The sequence below is a fragment of the Typha angustifolia genome, chromosome 9 (genome assembly GCF_048772165.1).
Source record: "Typha angustifolia cultivar Huaian chromosome 9, ASM4877216v1, whole genome shotgun sequence".
NCBI classification, from domain to species: domain Eukaryota; kingdom Viridiplantae; phylum Streptophyta; class Magnoliopsida; order Poales; family Typhaceae; genus Typha; species Typha angustifolia.
The window spans coordinates 4,207,073-4,229,662 of record NC_133247.1 but is presented as its reverse complement, the minus strand read 5'-3'; the positions used below and the strand labels follow the sequence as shown (position 1 = coordinate 4,229,662).

The 22,590-nt window shown below is 37.2% G+C and overlaps 2 protein-coding genes across 9 annotated transcripts; both read left to right on the top strand.

Annotated features, from left to right (window-relative positions):
• The first annotated feature begins 2,211 nt into the window (after window positions 1-2,211).
• LOC140766591 (protein ENHANCED DISEASE RESISTANCE 2-like) lies at window positions 2,212-11,483 on the top strand. 5 transcript variants are annotated; one of them, XM_073106019.1, is made up of 24 exons: window positions 2,213-2,621; window positions 3,883-3,957; window positions 4,040-4,129; window positions 4,228-4,293; window positions 4,383-4,444; window positions 5,437-5,474; window positions 5,688-5,777; window positions 5,855-5,901; window positions 5,983-6,083; window positions 6,248-6,343; window positions 6,435-6,499; window positions 6,587-6,658; window positions 6,770-6,916; window positions 7,132-7,382; window positions 7,984-8,047; window positions 8,151-8,326; window positions 9,452-9,553; window positions 9,657-9,707; window positions 9,814-9,957; window positions 10,061-10,156; window positions 10,455-10,556; window positions 10,780-10,884; window positions 10,979-11,035; window positions 11,155-11,483. In XM_073106019.1, exons 1-22 carry the CDS (start codon window positions 2,472-2,474, stop codon window positions 10,873-10,875), a joined length of 2,181 nt encoding a protein of 726 aa, XP_072962120.1. In that variant the 5' UTR covers window positions 2,213-2,471; the 3' UTR covers window positions 10,876-10,884; window positions 10,979-11,035; window positions 11,155-11,483. The 5 variants fall into 5 exon arrangements, with proteins under 5 accessions (XP_072962119.1, XP_072962120.1, XP_072962117.1 ...); XM_073106015.1 differs by having other exon boundaries at window positions 2,214-2,621; window positions 7,051-7,382; XM_073106017.1 differs by having other exon boundaries at window positions 2,215-2,621; window positions 4,076-4,129; window positions 7,051-7,382.
• A 7,004-nt stretch (window positions 11,484-18,487) lies between these two features.
• On the top strand, window positions 18,488-22,324 carry LOC140766757 (auxin response factor 18-like). Of its 4 annotated transcripts, none has more exons than XM_073106376.1 (6): window positions 18,488-18,777; window positions 18,977-19,144; window positions 19,308-19,347; window positions 19,455-20,602; window positions 21,029-21,945; window positions 22,086-22,324. In XM_073106376.1, exons 4-6 carry the CDS (start codon window positions 19,490-19,492, stop codon window positions 22,153-22,155), a joined length of 2,100 nt encoding a protein of 699 aa, XP_072962477.1. In that variant the 5' UTR covers window positions 18,488-18,777; window positions 18,977-19,144; window positions 19,308-19,347; window positions 19,455-19,489; the 3' UTR covers window positions 22,156-22,324. The 4 variants fall into 4 exon arrangements, with proteins under 4 accessions (XP_072962477.1, XP_072962476.1, XP_072962478.1 ...); XM_073106375.1 differs by having other exon boundaries at window positions 18,488-18,884; XM_073106377.1 differs by having other exon boundaries at window positions 18,488-19,144; window positions 19,223-19,347.
• The last annotated feature ends 266 nt before the right edge of the window (window positions 22,325-22,590 follow it).

The following is a 22,590-nucleotide window of genomic DNA, read 5'->3' as shown; positions in this document are numbered from 1 at the left end:
GTTAGTTAACTCAGAAGGGTATCCACTTAATAAAAAAATTGTAAATGCTATAAATGCAAAATAAAAGGAATTCTTTTTTAGATATATAATGGGTATCCATGTAAACATATCTTCTCTCTATTATCCTCGTTTATCCATTATAAATAATAATATTTTAATTATCATTAAATTATAATTATAATTTTATATCATATTAAATATACTTATTACACAAAATATTAACATACAACTAAAAGCTAGAATATTTTATATTATTATAAACAAATTAGAATAGTTATATTAGTATTGGATCTTATCCCTGGTTTTGACTTTGAGCTACCACAACGTTCTACAATAAATTAAGGCTTCTTAGTTAGCTGCAAGCTTTAATACTAGGCATGGGCATGGCTTTTAGTTGCAATGCCACTCTTCTCCATGTGACAGCTTATATCCTTCTATTTAATGCCCAAATTTAATAGTATTCTAGCTTTATTAATTTGGTCCAGAATTGGATCCCAGAAAATTTAATCTAATTACACTTCACACTTGCCTGGTTGGTGGGAGGGACGTTAATTTATCTCCATTTGATCTCTCTAAGTTTTCGGACGATATAAATATCGTGGCGCACATATTATATATATGAAAGTTAAGAAATAGAACTTATTAAAGGTCTTGATAGTTTTAATGATATATATGAATATATGTTATTTATATAGTCTCCGTTAGGTTAAAAATAGGAATAATTTGTTTTTTATCTTCTGAATTATCATCATTTTTCATAATGATTCATTGAACTTTTTTTCTAAGTATATAACGACTTATGAACTATTAGAAATGTCTCACTTGACTCGTTCAATTAGAGAGTCATCATACATTAAAAATAAAAACTTAGAAAGTTACTAATAAAAAATAATGATAGTTCAGAAAAATATCATCGGGAAATACTTTAATCTTGTTGACTCCTAATTTGGAAATGCTTAACTTGTTGTAGCAAGTGAGAGGCCATGTTTCAAGTGCCATAAATGCTCAATAGTCTTTAGGTCACCAGTGGCATTGCTAATTTAATGTTAGATTTTAATCTAACCTACCATTATGTTTGGATAGATAGAATTGGAGAGAAGAGACGAGTAGATAATAGAAAAGAAGAGCAAAGTAATTGTCTCTCCTCAATTTGGATATATGGTAGAAAAGTATCCCACTTGGTTACAATTAATAAGTAGAATAAAATATCAAGCTCTAAGGCAGAAAATAAAATGAAAGCATGATCTTGAGATTTATAGGCATGAGAAACATCGAGTAAGGTTGAGAGAATTGACGTTCACCAACTTGCAATAGGGAAATAAAAGGAAAAAAAATATGTTAAGGTGGAAATATACACATCGCCGCCGCCATGATGGCTCACCGAAGTAGAGAGGACGGAAGGCCCTCTCTCCTCTTTAGGATAAGGTTCGGAACCACTCAACCCATAATCTAAACACTTTAACCTAACAAAGGAAATTGTGGCTCCAACCTTCCTCTACCACCTTAGACAAGATGCAAAGTGAAAGGAGATTTAGAGAAGGGCATAGAGAGGGACACAATGACGCCAATCTAGACAACATAGGCATGAGGAAGAAAAAAAGAAAATAAACCCTAACGTGTAGGCTTTACATCTTTCTTCTCAATTCTCTTTTAAGAATTCTATTCAAATTAGAGTAAATATAATTCTTTTTTTCTTTCATAAATATAATATATCTGTGGATTAAATGCGATGAGGATATATAAGTATGTCTCATATATAAGCGGTGAGGATTAAATACTGATCGAATCGTTAAAATTAATTCCAACAAATAACTCATCAAATGTGTACCGATACATCAAGATCTTGTGCGAAAAAAATAATATAACAACCACAAGGACGGGCGTGATCGCTTAGATCCCATTTTAGATTATAATATATATATATATATATATAGTAAGGGCATAAAAGTAAAAGTACACGTCATCACTCATTTACTATTCAAGAAGTAGCCACCCTTGGTTAACAATTCCCCGGAATGGAAGGCCCCAAACTTAACCATAATAACTTCCTCCCGCCCTTCTTCTGTCTCGTGTACGGTGTACTGCCCTGCCCCCACACCCTCCCCTACTTTCTAGAGAGAGAGAGACGTGGTTTGATTTGAAAATTGTGAGGTAGTAGGAGAAAGCAACGAAGAGAGAGAGAGAGAGAGAGAAAGAGAGAGAGAGAGATTTCATCTGTCCATTTGATTTACAATACATCACATCACCACTCCATCACCCCCGTTCAAAATCCTTTGCTACTAAGAATAAGCATTTATCCAACCCCGCCTCTTCGCGTTCTTATTCTCGTCTTCTTCTTCTTCTTCTTCTTCTTCTTCTTCTGCCGGGGGCTACCTCTCCCCTCTCTCCTTCCTCGGCAGAAGAGAAAAAGGTCTTTTTCTTAACGAATGGAGTCCGAACCTTAACCAGAGGAGAAGAGACGGGAACCTCCAATGGAGGAGGAGGAGCACAGGAGGATGGAAGGTTGGCTCTATCTCATTGGTTCTAATCGCCTCGGGCTCCGGTATCCGAGGAAACGGTACTTCGTTCTCGAGGACAACGCCCTCAATTGGTACAAGGCCGCGCCCGCTTCAAAGAGAGGGGTAAGAAAAGCCCATCTCTGGTTCGTCTTCTTTGTTTCTCTTGATTGATAGAGTCATTTGTTCCCCGCATTGGGTTTTCTTGGTTCTTGCCGATGTTTCGGTGATAAGGAGCGCTCTGTTACTTATCGGGTGAATTATTTCGAATGACGTAGAATCGCATTGTTTAGTGTATGGAGTTATAGTGGCATGATCATCTTATATTGCTTTCTACCAATTGAGAAAGATACAAGAAATTATTGTGTCAAGGAAGGTCTTGGACAGTAAATTAATGGTGGAAGTGAAAGTGGGATCTGGATTCAAACCCAATAACCCAGATAAAGAGAAAAGTACATGCTAGGTGATAAAATATTTTTACTTTTTTCATATAATAGATGAGGTCCTCTTCTCATTCTAGCACTGCTACCAATCAAATAATAGAAAAGATCTTCTGAACTTGTTTTCTTTCAGCTGAAGGTAGCGAATTGTGTACGAAGCTATCATTGGTTCACCTTTGAACTCTGAGATAAACATTAGCACAGCACCTTGAAGCCGCATGAATTTGCTCAACTTCAAGGCTTGCCTTCCAACTGAGGCTATGCGTTGCCAGAGCTTATAAGAATTTTTACAAGTGTGGAGCCAAGGGCAGGAAAGCAGGACATTCAATTAATAAAGGCAGATGAATAAGGGGTTGAGGCCCTGAGTTCACTTGGTAGTTTTGTATGATGTTGTATGGATGCACTATTGGACTCTTAAGGTTTGAAAGAAGCATTAGAAGGGAGGGAGTTGCATGTTACTTTTCCTGACATTCTGCAGATTTAGTGTTAACATAGCTATAGAAAGATATTACTGACTTACTGCGCTTTTCTGGATTATTTTTACCCAGGTCGTTTTCAAGGATTCCACAGCGCTCCATCTTTTTCTTCTTATGTGATATATTCTTCTGATAATTTATATTTTTTATTTGAATGCATGGGACTTGTGGAATTGAACAATAAATCATTATTTCATCTGTAACACAATAATTCAAGTTGTTGCCTTCACTGACACTGACTGCACATTCGGTTCCTATGATGTTTAGTTGTTTACCATAGAGTGTAACCAAGTCAACTGTACCTGCATCCTTTTTCCTCTTGCACCATCATTTCTACAATCTTGCTTTTAAGAAGATAAATGTGACAACAGCTTCAGCTTCATATCTTTGCTTTGTTACAATTCTGAACTTGTTTCATTATGTATTTGCATTTCATGACATTAATCCAGTGAACATATTTTGTCTTCCCAGGATCCTGTGAGAAGTGCAATGATTGATTCATGTATACGTGTTGCAGACAATGGGAGAGAGAGCATACATAGAAGTGTAAAGCTTCCTACTATTTAGATCATTAATTTGCCTAGAAATCTTATATGTTTAATTAAGTGTAGTTTTACATTTTTAGCAGAGATGGTTTGTTGTATATTTTGGTGACAATATGCAGGTTCTCTATATATTTACACTTTACAATGCTTCAAATGGCAATGACCAACTTAAGGTATCCTTGGATACTTACACTAAACCAATCATAAAACTTACTAGTTCTCTATGTAACCTCCAGGGTTTTACTTAGACCAAGAATGATTGATTTTGCAGTTAGGTGCCAAAAGTTCGGATGAAGCAATTAGGTGGATCCGGTGCTTAATGAAAGCTGTCATAAAGGTTAGAATTCTTTCTCGTAGTGTGTGTGTGTGTGTATATATATATGTAGGTTTGTATATTAGAAGTTTAATATCTTTCATTCCTTCCAGGAGTGCCCAAACCAAGAAGAGAGTTTTGTGGCTTGTTCTCGAAAAAGATGGCAATCTTTTAGGTTAGACACCAACATTTCCATAGAGTTTTCTTTGTAATGTTTTGATGGTCAAGCATATAGATTCAATAATATGCCATTGCTGATTGCTTGTTTGCATAAACCCATTAGCTTCTCTAATTTTATTAAAAGGTGTTTTACAAGACTTTTTCACTTATTCACAAGACTTTTAAGTTTGCGGGCCTAATTTTTGTTGCATATCTTGATATTGTTTTTATCACTGGGAGACAAAGAACCTATTTATGCAAGTTTAGCTGAATGACTGAAAAAATTCTAATGAAGCCAACACCAAATAATAGGTATATAGACATTTTTTGTTATTTTCTTGTCACATATGCAAGCTTCAAGGATTTCCTTGCTGTCAGCACGGTTAAGAAGAAATAGAAGAAAAGGAGAGGAGAGAGGAGAAGAGAGAGAAAGGAAAGAGAGAGACTACTTACTATGCCACCATTGCGGTCGCCCCACCATGTCCTAGCATCGAGAGGAAGAAGACGGATGGAGATGATGACCCAAATAGATCCCACAACTAAAGTTAGATCAGCAAAGTGGATTGTTCTTATTTGACCCATTTGGGTCATCATCTCCATTTGTCTTCTTCCCCCAATGTTAGGGCACAGAAGTGACTATGACGATGGCAATGGTGACGACAACGGTGATGGTCATGGCAAGTAGATCACTACTACAAGGTGAGAGAAGGGGTGTTATGCGGCACCCCCTCCCCCCTCGTGCCATGTGCCGATACGTTAACCAGCACGCATCGTGCCAGTCGGCATGGTTATCTTTGGCAAGCTATAGACTAAATTGATTCGCGAAAGCAATGGCTTAGTTTGGTTATGTGCCTAGTAGGAATTTTATTATGATTCTAAAAAGATCATTTGCAACTTGCTTAATATGTTAGTGTTCATGAATACTGCAAAGGTCGTCCTTCATACTGTTTGTATGATTGCTGGTTCTTTTGAATGACCTTCTTATTGACTAGTGTTGTAATTTCACAGACTGTGTCGTGGCAGGACTAATCCTATGCACCCTATAGGTAATCTGGGCTACTTTTTTGTCCATTTCACATTTTATGCATGATTATTTATCTTTTTCAACTAACTAGAATTGGCGCATGCACCTCAGGAGATTCAAGTAACAATGCTTCTTTGTGTTTAACTACGATGAGTCCATTTGTTGTAGAATTGATTATTAAACTCCATATAATTGTTAATTCTTTTCCTATTTCTTCTATATGAAAGCACTGCAGATTGGACTGTATTATCTTCTATGCACGCTGATCCAATGTCATCTGATGTTATTGAACCTTCTCCATGGGCAATATTTGGTTGCAGAAACGGTAATACTTTATCATTTATTATTGCTGCTTGCTTGCTGGTACCGGAGTTCCATTATCAATCCATACTTTCTGTGTAGGCTTACGGCTGTTTAAAGAGGCAAAGTATGGTGATTATCCTGGGAAGGTATTTATTAATGTTCAAGCAAGTAGTTATCTTGAGTAAGTTCTGGAAGCAGTAATAACTAATAAATACTCCCTTCCTCAGTATTGGGATGATCATCCAGCTATAATGGCAGTTGGCGTGGTTGATGCAACTTCAGAGGCAGTTTTCCAAACTCTCATATCTCTCGGTCCATCAAGATCTGAGTAAGATGCCAATTCTGCTTCTTCGAGTGCCATGTTCATTCTACAGTGCTTTCAACATTTGAGACCTTTCAATTGACTACACTAGGCCCTTCTGATTCCATCAAAGCTTCGTTTTCCATGGAAGCTCTCTTGTTCCAACAATTAAGCATTATGATTTCTTACAGATGGGACTTCTGTTTATTAGAAGGCAGAGTGGTTGAACATCTAGATGGCCATACTGACATTATTCACATGAAATTGCAAAGTGATTGGTTGCCATGGTCAGATGCTGAGCTTTTAAAATTGTGAAAATTTAGATGCCTCTTTACTAGTAACTTAGCGCTTGTTAACTGTGTTAAATGTAGTTTTCAGGGGAATGAGAAGAAGAGATTTATTATTACGACGCTATTGGAGGAGGGAAGATAACGGAACATATGGTAATGATGTGATTCCATTAACTAGATCCTGGTCACTATTGTGTGAAAAAAGTTCAGCATAAACTAACAGTATTTAAAAATTTGCAGTAATTCTACACCACTCTGTTTTCCACCCAAAATGTCAAACTGAGAGAGGCTATATACGAGCGTGCCTTAAAAGTAGTGTATGCTTACGTTTTTGCTGTCAATATTATTTAAGATTCTCAGATCTGCTGGAAGTGCCTACCCATTTATCTGGGACTAATCTTGCAAATATGTACTTTTCTGTAGGTGGAGGATATGTAATATCTCCTGTAAATCAAGGAAAACAATCTGTTGTAAAACACATGCTTGCCATTGACTGGAAATTCTGGAAGTCTTATTTGATAACTTCATCTGCAAAGTTCATTACAATCCGGATGCTAGGGAGAGTTGCTGGTATAGTCTGCAAATGATATATTTTTCTACCATTACATTATATGTGAACATTATTATCATAACAATTATCATTGGCAATTATAATAGTCTTCCAGGATGTCTCCAAAGAGTGCATTTAACTATTTATTTTGCAGCTCTGCGAGAATTCTTCCGACCAAAACTTGGCAACTGTCCATTCTCTGATTTCTCATCTGGTGAGTTGACATGTCACGTAGGATTTCCACAGACTGAAAAAGAACACGTAAGGGTAGAAGTGCTGTCAGCAATTGAGAGCACTGAGAGTGAAAATTGTATGGGTGAAAATCCTGCAGAAGGATCAGAAAATTCTTCTTCTAGACAAGCAAACAGCAGTGGCTCCTTCCTTCAACGTAATGATGGAGCGGATGAGTTCTATGATGTTCCCGATGAGTCAGAGTATGATCAGAAGGAAATTTCATGTTTTTCTGATGAAAGCATGCACTTTCATGTGAGGCTTTTTGTGATATCTAGAATCTCTCTGTTATGTTTCTTGACATATTTTAGTTCATCTACACTAGATAAAGTTGATTTATTTTGGTGTTGCTATGTACTACATGGACATTTTCATTTTTGTTGATAAAAACTATATGTACTGTTTGGGGTAATCCATATCGATGTTGACATGTATGTGCAGATAGATATGTATGACTATAATCTACTTGCTGTAAGTGCAAGATTCAATTAATTCTATAGAGTATGTTTGACATTGTATATTAAGTAGAGGTTATAAGAGTTGAAATGCGTAAAAAGATTCACTTGGTCTTGCTTATATGATAATATGAATGAAGATAATATTTCTTTTGCTATCTTGCACGTTTCTTAAGGCATCTAGATGTTGAGTTTACTGTGAAAATTATCATCTACTCTAATGGACTAATAGTGGACTTTGTCCTTCACTCTGAACTATTCCTTTTCCTTCTGATGTTATTCCTCTTAATGGGGTGCAAGTGACATTCTTAAACAATGAAATCATGTTTTCTGCTATCCATTGTTTGATAATAATTAGATTTTCTTATTGGCATTTTTGGTGTTTGACATCACATGAACAGGACCAACACCACAGTACATTATCAACTGCTGCTGCTTTTGTGAAAAGGTTGCATGAACTTGCAGGTGTGCTACAGACTGAACTTATTCGATTTAGGAATCAATCTTTAATAGGACATACTGCTTTCTTGGGTAGTGATCTGTTTTATGTAATTTTTCTTGTTCACAGTTCAAAAGAGAGGATATATTGATTTACAAGAAATTGCTGCTGAGGATATTACAACATGCTGCTTTGGCACTACGCTTCCCAAAGATCCAAGTTGTAATATGACTTGTAGTTGGGCGATGGCAGATCCTTCTACATTTCTAATCCGTAGTGAATCTTACTTAAGGGACCGTCAAAAGGTAATCGGTCCCTTTATATTCTATTTTCTGACTCTACTTTCACTAGATTAATGTTATCGCTTCGTGGCATATAGACATAGTGCTTAAAAGATGTTTGATTTGAGAATAATTTTGATCAGTTCACGTTAGTAAAGTTTGCACCACTTAGTCAGATGCAAAATAATCTATCTTAATGAGTGTTTGAAGAGCTAGGATGCCAACATTGAAGTATATGGGTTGTGTCTTTGGCTATCACTCTCTTCCAACCATAGAGACAAATGCATTTGTCACTTTAATCTAATTCTTTTACTTGAATAATTATGTACATAGTCATAAAGACAAATGTTCTAAGTTTTGGCTGATCCTGAAACAGATTGACCTTTTTGGCTAAAACGGTCGATTCGTTTTATTCTAAAAAGTGTTCAGATCCAGTCTCCAAGGGCATCAAAAGTTGATCCCGGGCAGCAATCATTGTATCCAACGCGAGAAAGGCGTTCGAATGGATTGCTTGAAGATTTTCGGATCCGCAACTTAAGTTTTAACCGATAAACTCTCTCTCTCTCTCTCTCTCTCTCTCTCTCTCTCTCTTCCCCTCCCTCAGCTAGGGCACTCGACGCGAGCTCTGGCGAGCGGCGAGTGGTGTTAGCGAAGGCCAGCGGCGATGATGACGGTAAGCTCGACGACGAGGTCAATGGCGAAGCTATTAGGAGGGGTGCCGTGTGGCACCCCTTGTGCCACGTGTCGGTACGCCGTCGGCACGGCCATTCATGCTTTTGTCACCTAGGTCTTGTTCATAGTTAACCTTCTTTTTCCATATTCTGCTTGGCTGGATAATCATCCTGTCTTGAAAGTACATGGCACCTGTTTTGAAAAGTAGCAAATAATTTCGAAGGCACCAATTCACTAGTATACTGATTGTATGAGATTATCTTATTTGCATATTCAGCTGGCTTGAACTGCTGCAAGGTAATATAATTGCGAAGGCACCTAATTTGTTAGTATCTTGTGGCTAATATTGTTTGTATCCCACATGTCAAATACTGTGTGGGAGTAATATAAGAAACTCTTTATCAACAAATCAGACTTCAGAGGCCAGTATCAAAGTAGCAGTAATTTGTAATAAGATTTACACATCTCTTCCAACAGATCAAAGCAAATAACACCTTGATGCAACTAGTGGGAGCTGATTGGTTAAAATCTGATAAACGTGAAGATGACCTTGGCGGTAGACCTGGAGGAATCGTTCAGGTACCTTTCTCAAGAATACACAGCCTACTCCTTTTGTCAAATTTAGTCTTCCTTGACCAGATTTTTACCAATTTTTGTGCTAACCAAGAATTTCATTTTGCAGAAATATGCAGCACAAGGCGGCAGCGAATTTTTTTTCATTGTAAACATGCAGGTTATTTTACAACTATTCATCTTCCTTTCTGCTACAAGGAAACAATTGTCTTGCAAAAGAAAGTTCTCTTTGACTTTCAATATCTTACCATAATTCCATTGTACAGGTTCCTGGTTCAACCACTCACAATATTGCTTTGTACTACATGATGGATAGCCCATTGGAAAAGGTTCCCCTCCTAGAAAGATTTGTCAAAGGAGATGATGCATTTAGAAATTCAAGGTTCAAGCTCATCCCATACATATCCAAGGTACTCAAGCATGTGTAACATTGTGTTGAATCATTTGATCGATCTTGGCATCAAATCACCGGTCGCAATTTGTGATTTTGTGGCTTTAATCTGGTCCATGCAGGGATCTTGGATAGTGAAGCAAAGTGTGGGCAAGAAAGCAGGTCTGGTTGGTCTAGCACTAGAAATCCATTATTTTCGTGGAAGCAACTACCTGGAGGTAAGCAAGCTTTCATTAAAACTAAGCTGGTTAAGATGCTCTGTTTTTCCATTTGGTGTGAAGAAGATATAAGCTTTTCTGAATGAAGCCTTCAATGATAGATTAACTCTTTTTCTCGAAAAGATTCAAGCCAAGCTCAATTGGCCTGGTTGCAATTGTTATTGCTTTTATGGTTCATTGCTTGGCACAACTAATGTTACTGCAGTATTGCTGCATGCAGAGTGATCTCATGTGTTATGATAAACAATAATTGATACTCTGATTTTGATTTCTGACCACATGGCAATGTGCGTTTCAGCTTGCAATTGATGTTGGCTCGTCTACAGTTGCCAGGGGCATTATGAGCCTTGTACTCGGGTATTTGAATAATCTGGTGATAGAAATGGCATTCTTGATACAGGTAATAATGAGGGTACTTCTCTTGCTTTCTCATGTGCATTGATGTATTCTTTTTAAAAAATCAGGTCATTGATCAGTACTGAGTTGAAGCATAGAAATGAAATAAATTCACTCTTGACCTATAAATTGAACTGAACCATTTTGACCTGACAGGGCACCATAGAATCATAAGTTTCTCTACTATATTAATCATGACAAACCAATCTAAGTTGAATATAATACAGGGAAATACAGAAGAAGAGCTTCCAGAATTTCTCCTAGGTACTTGCCGATTAAATCATCTTGATGCGTCAAAATCGGTTTCAGTTAACTCTTGGTAAATTCAAAAGGTAAATCTCTTAGTCTGATTTCTAAATGTAGTGGCATAAAAAGCTCAAATGAATATTCACTTTCTTCTTTTTCCTCTTTTGCGGATTTGCGCAGGTAAATTATGGTTGGACCAACAGAGGAAGTATAAGTTTGAAATCTTTTGCCTGTGAGGTACTTAAAGATTTGTCATGTTATCAAATCATACAACGAAATCCTTTCATTCTTTAACAAGTCTGAATTGTTTTGCATTGGTATTCCTTATCCATTCAACTGTCATTATCCGAGAAAAGGGAAACTGCAAAACATGGGCTGGTTATTCGTTAAACCCTCATAAATCACGAGTGGAGGAAGCTCAAAACTCAGAGGGGAGCTCCAATATTACCATTTCAAACCTTGAATTGTTGAGAAAAAGCCTAGTAATCTACTCGGTGACTAGGTAAAATTGTAATAGTTTACCTGAAACAGGCGCTTGACTTGGCCCCTAAGCCACGGCCCAAAAATATGTATCATTGTTTAGCTGGATAAATGCCTCAGAAGTGTTAAATCCATGTAGCAAATTTGAGTTCTGTATCTTGAGTCAATGTGGTGTTAAAACATTGTTTTATATCCAGTCAGATTGTCTTTAGCACATAATTGCAACTAAAAATTCTTTTTCCCTTGGAGATGATGGTCAAGCAGCTAATTATGATATAGGAAAGGTCAACAACAAAAGAATGCCCAGAGACCTTAATCTAAGTTAATCTACAATTCTACATGTAATACCCAGTTGTATTTTCCAAAGTGATGTTCCCTAAGCTTCTAAGAACCAAGTCTTATGTGATTATTAAATAAAACCAATGCTTATATCATATTATTTATCAGTTTCAATACATCTAAGCCACACTAACATTGCTTTAATTCAGCCTTAACAAACCAAAAAAATGTTGGGCTTGGTCCATTCAATATACCCTTTAGAGTAGTCAAACTTAGAATATCTAAGACAAATTTCTTGAGGCCCACTTAAAGCTTTGGAATAATGTCTTCTCTAATTGTTCTGCAAATCTATCTCCCCCCTTTTGGCGGTCATCTTGGATGACCAAAAAAATTATTTTTTAATTGGATCTTAATAACATCATTAAGTAGGCTAGTTTAACGCCACAAATGTAGGCCATGGTGCTCCACAAGTATGGAAAAAAAAACCCCTTAATATGAGAGATGGTCTTGTTTAGTCTTTGAAACTTTCTAGAACTAAACAAAGATTTATATCGGTTAATATTGAGTCTCAAGCATATGTGTTGCTATCATTGCCTTAGGTCAAACATTTTAAATCCTTAAGCCTCCGTTAACTTGTAGAATAAAAACTAATATTTTCTCTCTTCATACTAATATAATAACTAAACAATCAATAATTCCATTCATACAACTTTTTGCATCTAAATCTAAGTAGTATGAGATGGATAATAGTTAAAAAGTGCATGCCTTTAACTCTCACTTCTATCAGAAGATATTGTCATTGGTGAGCAATCTCACATGCACCTTTCTCTTGATGAAGTGTAGAACAATGGCAATGTCTCCTTCAGTCACTTCCTTTGGTATCCATTTGGTCAAAGACAAGCTACCAAAAGTTTTTCTATTCCCACAGTTGGAAGGAAGAACAGCTTGGCCACTTGATCTAATGAGAACATCACATGCCCAATTGCCTACTTACTCATGCCTTCTTTGCTGGCCAATGAGTTGTGTGGAAGTTGATGTGTAGATCTATTGATCCTTTATTAATTAACCTAATCATTAATTAGGTCTAATCAAGGCCTCATCTAGTAGTCTAGGGCATGGCACTAATTATGTGATTAATATGCCCATGATTAATTACCACTCCCCTGAAAATGTTGGATTTGACAAATTAATGTAGTAAGTAGTAGTTATCACTAAACCAATGGAAGTAATGGAGAAGTTGTGCTTAAATTTTGTTTGGTAAGTTGTTTGATGGAGAGGGTTACCCCATCCTCATGCATGGTGATGTGAAAGATTAATTGTTATAATATTATGTGAAATATATAAATAGCACCTTGACCATATTATAAGTAAAACCCTCTTTTTATTATCTATAAGTATGGATCTTTGTTTGCTAAAGTTAGCTGAATCATATGTCAAATTAAAGCTCTAGAATAGTTCAAAAATAAATCAAAACATTGATTGGAATAGAATTAGAGCAATTATTAAAATCGTATCGAAACATTAAAATCTATAAATGCTATTATTGTTTGATCTCAAAAATTAAAATTAAAAACAGAGATGAGAGTAAACAATAGCATTTGAAGTCGAGTTTATTAAGTCAAACTTAATTAAGTATTTGTCAACAAAAGAGAGGGTCAATTTACTAAATTAAAAAAGGGTTTTATTTGTAATATAGTCACAGACTCACAGTGTATAATGTTGTTTGTAGTTTTCTATAATATTATTAAGACTTGACGCAAGGAGTCTAATCATAACTAAATTAAAAGTCGTAATCCTCATACAACAAGGATTTGATTTGATTTGACACTAAAAATTCTCTTGGATTAAGGAGACGAACAAAATTATCACTTGAAATCCATGATTAAAGTCATTAGCGTAGTTAATTAGTCGACAAAGAGCATTATTTTGTCCGAAAATAAAAACTTATTTGGAAAGCAGCCAATTATATTAATTGCACATTGATTTAAGATCACATCAGAGCAAGTGGGGCTTACTGTTTGATGTGATGCCCACCCAATGATTGTGAGAAAATTTAATAAGAAGAATGCAGATGATAAATGTATTACGTACATAAAACCTCCTAAATTTTATAACTAGTTACCTGTTCTTTTCCTTTTAGTAAATAACCTCCTACCTTTTGATCTTATTGGGGGAAAAGATTAGGTATAGAATCCATTGCTCCATGAATAATGCATTGCATTTGAGAGAGAGAGTAGATTTTTGTTTTTATTTTTTTAAGATTAATCAGCTCTCATAAAATTGATAGGTATGAATAACAAGATGGTACGATCGATTTTGACTTCAAATAATTATTATGGAAAAAAATTATTTAGAAATTTGATGGTTTAGCTCTATGACTTTGTTAAACTTGATTGATAGCTCGACGGTTTTATAGCTTGGAGGAGCAACTCAACGATGTTTAGTGTCGAATAATAGCTCAGCGACGCACACAACTTAAAATCTAGAATATACGATTTAGGATATCGACTAAAGTTTGATAGAGTCTAATTGTTTCTATAATTAGGAATGATTAACCTTATATCAATAATTTATTAAATTTAGCAAACATTTACAATTTGATACATCAGATGGAGAGATGAGATAGGGCTACGGCTCTTAGATAAATTGCACACCTAGGTTAAAACACAAACCGAATAGCAGAGAAGCTTAGTATCAACTTTATAACTTAAAACACAAGCACTCGAGCAAATAGTTAAACCCCTAAGATATATGCTAGTTCTTACCTGTAGTTGAATTGTTTTATATTCTAGGGATAAATACATTTGATCTTATCTCAATATATCTCCTTTCTTTTTAATTAATGAAATTATTATCACCTTGAACAAAAAATAATTTTATCTTTCTAAACTTTAATTTTGTATTAATTATAAGCTACGAGGAACTCTCATGTCTATATTTACATCTACATCAAAAGTGCTTAGAGGTATAAAATGAAGAATGATTAGATAATTCTCATATAAAAGGTACAAGAAAATAAAATATATTTAAAGCTAGATTATGATATTTGTCAAAACAGTATAAATGGTGGGGCATCCATTATTTATTATTTGATTTATTTAGTATGGAAGGAAAGGACATGCACTATAGTAGCAATCACTTTGTACTATGAACTTTATTTCGTCTATTTTCTTTTTTTTAAACTAAGTTATAATTATTAGAATTTTTTTTTTTTTGGGTCCAAAATTAATAATGCCTTTGAATTCTTAATTTAGAAATTGTTATCAGCTTGAACAAAAATATTCTAACTTTTATTTTATACCAATAAATTATCTTGAATTTTCTCATTGAATATATATTTACTCAACACAAGTAGATCTCTATCAATTAAAATAAAGACGTCCGTAAGGATTAAGGAATACTTATGGAATTAGTACAGAAGTATAAAATATATATCCAACGCTATATTCTAATATTTTCTCAACACGGTATAAATAGTGGGACATGCATTATTTTATTCTTTTTATTTATTTTTTATGCACCACAGTAGCAATTTATATCATATGCTTCTTCACAAAAGGGCAGGCCATTAGGAGGTGCATTGACTAGGAAAAACGAATGAGAGAAAGAAAGAAAATAGTATACAGCAATAATACATAGCAATGCATGATCTATAATTGAAGATATATACAGAGAAATATATTCTTCAAACTTACCAAAAGAACAAATAAGTTTAGAGGAATAAGATAGCTGGATATTATTGCAATTACCCAACATCATCACTTCAGAATAAGTTCAATAAATAGACTTATATTATATTACAAGAAAAAAGTGTGAAGAAGCAAGCATATCCATAGCCTCAAAGTTCTTTCTCTCTCTCTCTCTCTCTTCTCTTTCATAGCTTTCTCTATTCTTCCTTTATTTCCATTTCACTCATTTTCTTGTATCGTTTTCAGCTTTTTATCGACTTTGTCTCGTACCCTTCTTCCATTAATTGATAGGCAGATAGCAGACCTCTTAGATTAGACCTTACGAGGTCTTCCAGTCTGACTATGAAATCTGTGTTTTTAATCTTCTTCGTAGACTAGTACAGTATAATTTTCCAATACTTATATAAATATAATGAGTTAGTTTTTTCAAACAAGGATGAGTGTGCGACAAAAGAACCTTATAAAACATGAGTATAGAGTCTCTCGTAATCTATCGTTTTTATACTAATTAGTATATATACATATATAGATAAATCTATTAAATAACAGTTGCTATACTTAAAACTATATATATATATATATATATATATTTAGGGTCTGTGTATTATGGTATCTACAGGAGGATAAGTCATATCAGTGGGAGGATGCGGTGAATTTGAAGGAATAAAGAAACTTGAATAAAAGAAGATGATAATTTGTTGGTTGAATCACATCACGTACTATGATTTAATTTCTTGCATTAATCCATCTCTGCAAAAAGGTAAGCTGACAGAGATAAAATATTCCCAGTACCTGATCAGAAAAGACATTTGTTCAATTCCAACGCCTTGCAGAATCTATACTCTTTCTGAAAGAATAATATAATATAAGCATATATAGACCAGCTTTCTTTCTGGTCCAGTCTAAAGTCTAAACCTAGACCAGAAGGAACTTTTCCTTTTCTTTTTCATTCTTTTTTAATAAAAGGAGTTTATATTAAGATTAGTATGTATAATCTACAAATAAAAAAGGTCATTGGCAGAGGAGGAGGATTAAGAAAATATTCCACCTACCTATGAAATGTTTTATGTTAGAGTAGAGAATATTTGTCAACCACTTTTTTATCTTATTTAAAAGAAATTAGTTTTCTTTACGTTATGATATCGAATAAAAGGTTTTTAAAATAATTTATATAAAAGGGAGGTTGATTTAAATAAATAAATAAATCATTATTTTTTAAAAGGATATATGGCACAAGAACTATGGTATTCTGGAAAATTTTAGTGCCAATTTAATATATAAAGATAATTATTTAATTTTCCGGACGACATAGATCCGAAACCGCGACCCCACCGGTCGGACGAGACGAATTTGACCCCACGAGAGCGACCGGAGCTCCACCCGGATCGCTCCACGTGTCTAGTATAGCTTAATACGCGTCGACGTGCTCCGCTTGGTGCGTGACGTCTTGTCCAGTAGCTGTCAAGGGACTGGACATGCGGTGGGGTCCATCGGGGAGGGTGGGGCGGGGGGCGGTTACGTAATTTTACAACTCTCCGGCGCACTTTAGCTTGGGGTGGTGGGGTGGGATGGGCGCACTTTAGACCGCGTCGGAGTTCGTGTGTCGCTGCCCGCCCCCGGCGCCTCCGTTACGGGATCGCCACCGCCCGAAACCCCGGTTCCCGAGGAACTAATCGGCGAGTTATTGAAGATTTATCGGCACTGATTAAATTTTACGGGGTTTGGCCCCTCCTCGTCCTCGGAGTTGATGGCCGATCGTGCAGCTTTTAGGACCCATACGATATTTGTTACGACCTCAAGGACTAAACTGTAAAAATTTGTTTAAAAAAAATTCGAATAGGTTTATTCTGAGACCGATAAGTAACAAGTAATCTTGGTTGGCCATTACTTATCTAGTTGATTTCTAACGAAAGCATTTTGATTGAATTGGTGTACCCAGGAAATGGAGAGAATAAAAATGAAGCGGGAGACTCACATCACGTTTGCTAGCAGTTAAAAGAGTATTCTGTCCTCAGAACAATCTCGATCTACAAGAATAAAACCAAGCCACCGTCAAGTCAACTAAGGACTATTTTGTTAATGGACTACCTTTCTAATAAATTAAGATTGGTTATGCGATTCTTTGAGCGTTCAATTTAAGGTAACAATCGTGTACGTTCTATGACTCCGACTAACACACAATCGTATTCACATACATACCATCTCTGTATTAACGTGTATCTCAGAATGCATGCATCCGGACCAATTTGCACAAGGTCAACCTCATAAAATTTAGTCCCGCTACTTTTTTTCATGACCTAATAAGCATAAGTCTAATAAAATTTCAATGAGTCTACAGCGTCAATCCTGTGTAACCAATCAAAAGCCCAAGCTTACAAGCTATGTAGGGTGCAAAAGCATACAATAAGGCTGACAGTGAGTGATTTGATTAGATCTAAAACTATCCGAGAATAAGAATCCAAATCAACTGGTTGAATTGGTCTCCTTGTATACGTGGGAAAATTGTTTTCCCGAGTTCACGAGATGACTCTGTAGCACGACGTTTAAAGCACTGGTCATGAGCGCGACAGTGGACCAAACCTATTCTTTTGTGATGATATTATCTATATTTTGTTGGAATTAATGTTTATTTTCTACCGACGTAATTCACATTACTCTGCTAGTTTATTTGGATAACTTGTCGACTAGTTAGTTAGTAATCGGGTTTTATTCGATAGATATATGCGTGTTTGCTTGGATAAATGTTTGGATAACTTTTTCTTTCTTTGGATAAGTAAATATTGTTCGTCTCACACATGACACATCTGAGTATCACAATAATTGCAAGACAATAACAGGTGGAGTGGCAAACACGTAATTAGACGGAACTACGAGGTCAATCAGTGGAAGAAAGCGCGGATCTCGTCGGGGCCGAGAGTCCGTCGACTCGGCGAGGAATCGCCGAGTTAGGATACCACGGCGCCCGACCAAAAGATCGGTCCACGTAAGCTACTCAACACCCTAAGTGACACGTTTCGGGTAGCTGGGCACCCTTAATGTTACTCCTGTTATGAACCGAACACCCGATCCCGAAGTCATGCTTCTACTGGCACTACTGTACTAATGTATTGAGCAAACATCCCATGAATTAATTATATAATTGGATTTTTAAGTTAGTTTCTTTTTGTAATTTGCGTGATCCCTTTTGGATTCGTCCTCCTCTATTTATCTCCACTAGACGAGAGAGCGATATATAGTACATAAAAAAGAAAAAGAGAGAGAAATAAGAGAGAGAGAGAGAGAGAGAGAGAGAGAGATCCTATAAAGATTGAATTGGACATAGCAGAGAGGCCTCAGTTTAATCTCTCTCTCTCTCTCTCTCTCTTCTTCTGCTGTTGGGGGAATCTTAAATCACCTGACGAGAAGGGGGATTCCTTTTGAGTCCGTGATGGAATAATCGGAGGAAGGAGATGAGAAGAGGAAAGATGCCACCTTTGGAGAGAAATCTCGACTGAATCGGGAGGAGGAGGTCTCTGCTGGTAGTTTTTGGAGGTGGGTTTTTGCCCTTTTGGTCGGGTGGAAAGAAGGAAATGTTGGGATTTGCTGATAAAGTTGAGAATTTTTGGGAGTTGGGTCTCTGGCGAATGGTGCTTTAGCGTGTGGGTTTGGTCGTGAAGTTGGTATTCTTCGAGGGTTTGGGTTCTTAAGCTCCGAGTTTTAACAGTTTTCCTATTTCTTTTATTTGTTTTAGGGTTGTCCAGATTATATAACTCTTTATGGGCTAGTTGAGATCTGGAGCTTTTTTTTGTGGCAATCTGAAGGGAATCTAGAGGAAGATTGTGAACAGGTGGAAATTGTTACATTCGCTGAGCTGAATTGGAGCTGTTTGCTTCTTGATCCTACTGCACTGGTTCAAAAGGTAAGGGTTTCTTTTTCTTTCTTTCTTTCTTTCTTTCTTATTTTTTTTATCAATTCATTAAGTTTTTGTTATTCTTAGTCCAATTCTTTTGGAGGAATTTGCCTTGTTGCAATCTTTAGTTGATAATGTAAAAGCCTGAGTTAAGTCTTCTCAAATTTTCCAGTTGCTCTCTTCACTTATTTGATGAGAGGAGTAGTCCAGAGGTAATAATTTCCAGTACTTCTTGCTGTCTTTATTGGGCCAATGTTTAAAGATGTGGGTCTTTCTTATGGTTATTTTCCTAACCCTTTGAGAACCTCTTTTTTCTCAGCATTCTCTGAGAAAGAGTGAGAATTTCTCCATATCATGATCATATTTGGTGAATCAACAAAGGAAATGATGAAGGACACTGAGAAATGCTTGGACTCCCAGCTCTGGCACGCATGCGCAGGTGGAATGGTTCAGATGCCGGCGGTGAACTCCAAGGTGTACTACTTTCCTCAGGGCCACGCAGAGCATGCCCAGGGATTCGTCGACTTCAGTAATTCGCAGCGGATCCCTGCTCTCGTTCTTTGTAGGGTGACTGCAGTAAAATTCATGGCCGATCCGGAGACTGATGAAGTCTTCGCCAAGATACGGTTGGTCCAGATCAGGTCTGGCGAACCAGAGTTTGGCGAAGATGATGGAGTCGGTCTCAATTGTAATGGGGCTGATGTACAAGAAAAGCCTGCTTCCTTTGCAAAGACATTAACGCAGTCAGATGCCAACAACGGTGGTGGATTCTCCGTCCCTCGCTACTGTGCAGAGACCATCTTCCCCCGGCTGGACTACTCTGCTGACCCTCCGGTCCAGACCGTGCTCGCAAAGGATGTGCATGGTGAGATTTGGAAGTTTAGGCATATCTATAGAGGAACTCCTCGCAGGCATCTCCTCACTACTGGATGGAGCACATTTGTGAATCAAAAAAAGCTCGTCGCCGGGGATTCGATTGTATTTCTGAGAACCGAAAATGGGGATCTCTGTGTGGGAATCCGACGGGCTAAAAGAGGGATTGGCGGGGGGTCTGAGACCCCGTCAGGGTGGAATCCCCAAAATGGGAATTGTCTCTCAACCTATGGAGGGTTTTCTGTCTTCTTGAGGGAGGAGGACAGCAAGTTGATGAGGAGTAATGGGGGTGGGGGGAATATGAGAGGAAAGGGACGAGCGAGGGCTGAGTCAGTCATTGAGGCAGCTAATCTTGCAGCTAGCGGGCAGCCCTTTGAGGTTGTGTATTATCCAAGAGCGAGTACGCCGGAGTTCTGTGTGAAGGCTTCGTCAGTTCGAGCGGCAATGAGGATCCAATGGTGCCCAGGCATGAGATTCAAGATGGCCTTTGAAACTGAGGACTCCTCGAGAATCAGCTGGTTCATGGGAACAATAGCATCTGTTCAGGTCACTGATCCCATAAAATGGCCTAATTCACCCTGGAGGCTTCTTCAGGTATTCACTGAACAAGACATTTTGGTCTTTTGCTATCGTTCTTTCAATTGTCAGATTGCCAGTGTAAAAAATTATGCATTCTCAATTGTTTGTTTATGCTAGGGTGATCATAATTAGGCTTTTCCGTTTCTCCAAATCTTTGATCAATTGATACTTTGAATAAAGCTAACAGTATGATAATCTGACACTAGCTTTTATAAGCCCTTGTGAAAATACGTGTGTCAATTCCTTGCAAGTCTTGCTGATTTTAATTAGCCCTAAACAGGACTACATAACATGTTTTTTTACTGCGGACATTCTTCGTTAATCTCCTAGCTTGCTTGATTGGTTGAATTGTCACAGGAATACTTTCATTTCTATATTCCACCTTTTCTCGAAAAATATTATATGTTCATCCATATTTCATGCACTATTTTGGTTTTGCAGGTGACTTGGGATGAACCAGATCTGTTGCAGAATGTGAAATGTGTGAGCCCATGGCTGGTTGAACTTGTTTCAAACATGCCAGGCATTCATTTAGCACCGTTCTCACCGCCTAGGAAGAAGTTGCGGATCCCACCACACCCTAACTTTCCACTTGATGGCCAGCTTCCAAATCCAACATTTCCCCCGAACCCTCTACTTCCCAGCAACAACAGCCTCCTGCGCTGTTTCCCGGACAGCACTCCTGCAGGCATACAGGGAGCCAGGCATGCTCAATTTGGTATATCTTTATCAGATCTCCACCTTAACAAAATGCAGTCAAGTCTGTTCCACGCTGGGTTTCACCGGCTTGATCACGCAACTCCACCATCAAGAATATCTACAGGCCTCATTGTTGGCAAAGCCCCAAGTCATGACAACATCTCTTGCTTGCTAACAATTGGCACTCCTCAGAGCAAGAAGAAATCAGATGACGGAAAGACACCTCAGCTAGTGCTCTTTGGCCAGCCAATCCTTACCGAGCAACAGATATCTCTGAGCATCTCCAGGGATACAGTCTCCCCTGGAGTCACTGGAAACAGTTCATCAGATGGGAATCCTGAGAAGACGGTGAATGTCTCAGATGGTTTGAATTCTGCAATTAATCATAATGGTCTTATGGATAAGTCGTCATGCGAAGGATTTCCATGGTACAAGGATCACCAGGCTTCTGAGCTTGGATCGGAGACTAGGCACTGTAAAGTATTTATGGAATCGGAGGATGTTAGTCGCACCCTTGACCTCTCTGTCTTCGGTTCATATGAAGAGTTGTATGGACGTCTAGCTGACATGTTTGGAATCGAGAAAGCTGAGGTGATGAGCCATGTACTTTACCGGAATGCAGCAGGTGTGGTCAAACATACTGGAGATGAGCCTTTCAGGTGGGTGTTTCCACATGGCCTGTTATTAAGGCCTTTCTTTTGGAAGCAGCTTCTATGCTTTGATCATTTCGCATTACATTGCAGTCCTAAATTGTTGCATCTAGAAGCAAAACTAACATATTTACTTTATCCTTGCACAGCGAGTTCACTAAAACGGCACGAAGACTGACTATACTAGCAGAAGCAGGCAGTGATAACTTGGGGAGGTAGGAAGAACCTCGTAGCAAAATACGCAGTTAAACGAGCAAAATCTCTTGCTCAACGCCAACTCCGTCAAAAACTTCCATTTATTGCAACTTCTTAAAGAGGCTTTGAACTCAAGTTGCATTGTTTATTAGCTTACTCTTATGGAATGCATAACAGTCTTTATTTGATTTTTCCTGAAAACCTCTACCATTAGCTTTTCGATTAATATGCTATATACTTTTGTTTCTCGGAGGCATTTCTGGAATGGCGAAAAGCTTTCCAGAGGTACATGGCTTCCAGGTGAAGGATATGAAATACAAACTTGGATGAGTAGGATATGTTGCTTGTCTTTGAATCAATTGCAATGGCATGGAATCTTAGCTGACTTTGCTACAAGCGAAGTGAGCAGACTTAAATGTGACATTTACTAATCTTGTATTGCTTTTATTTACTGCTGCT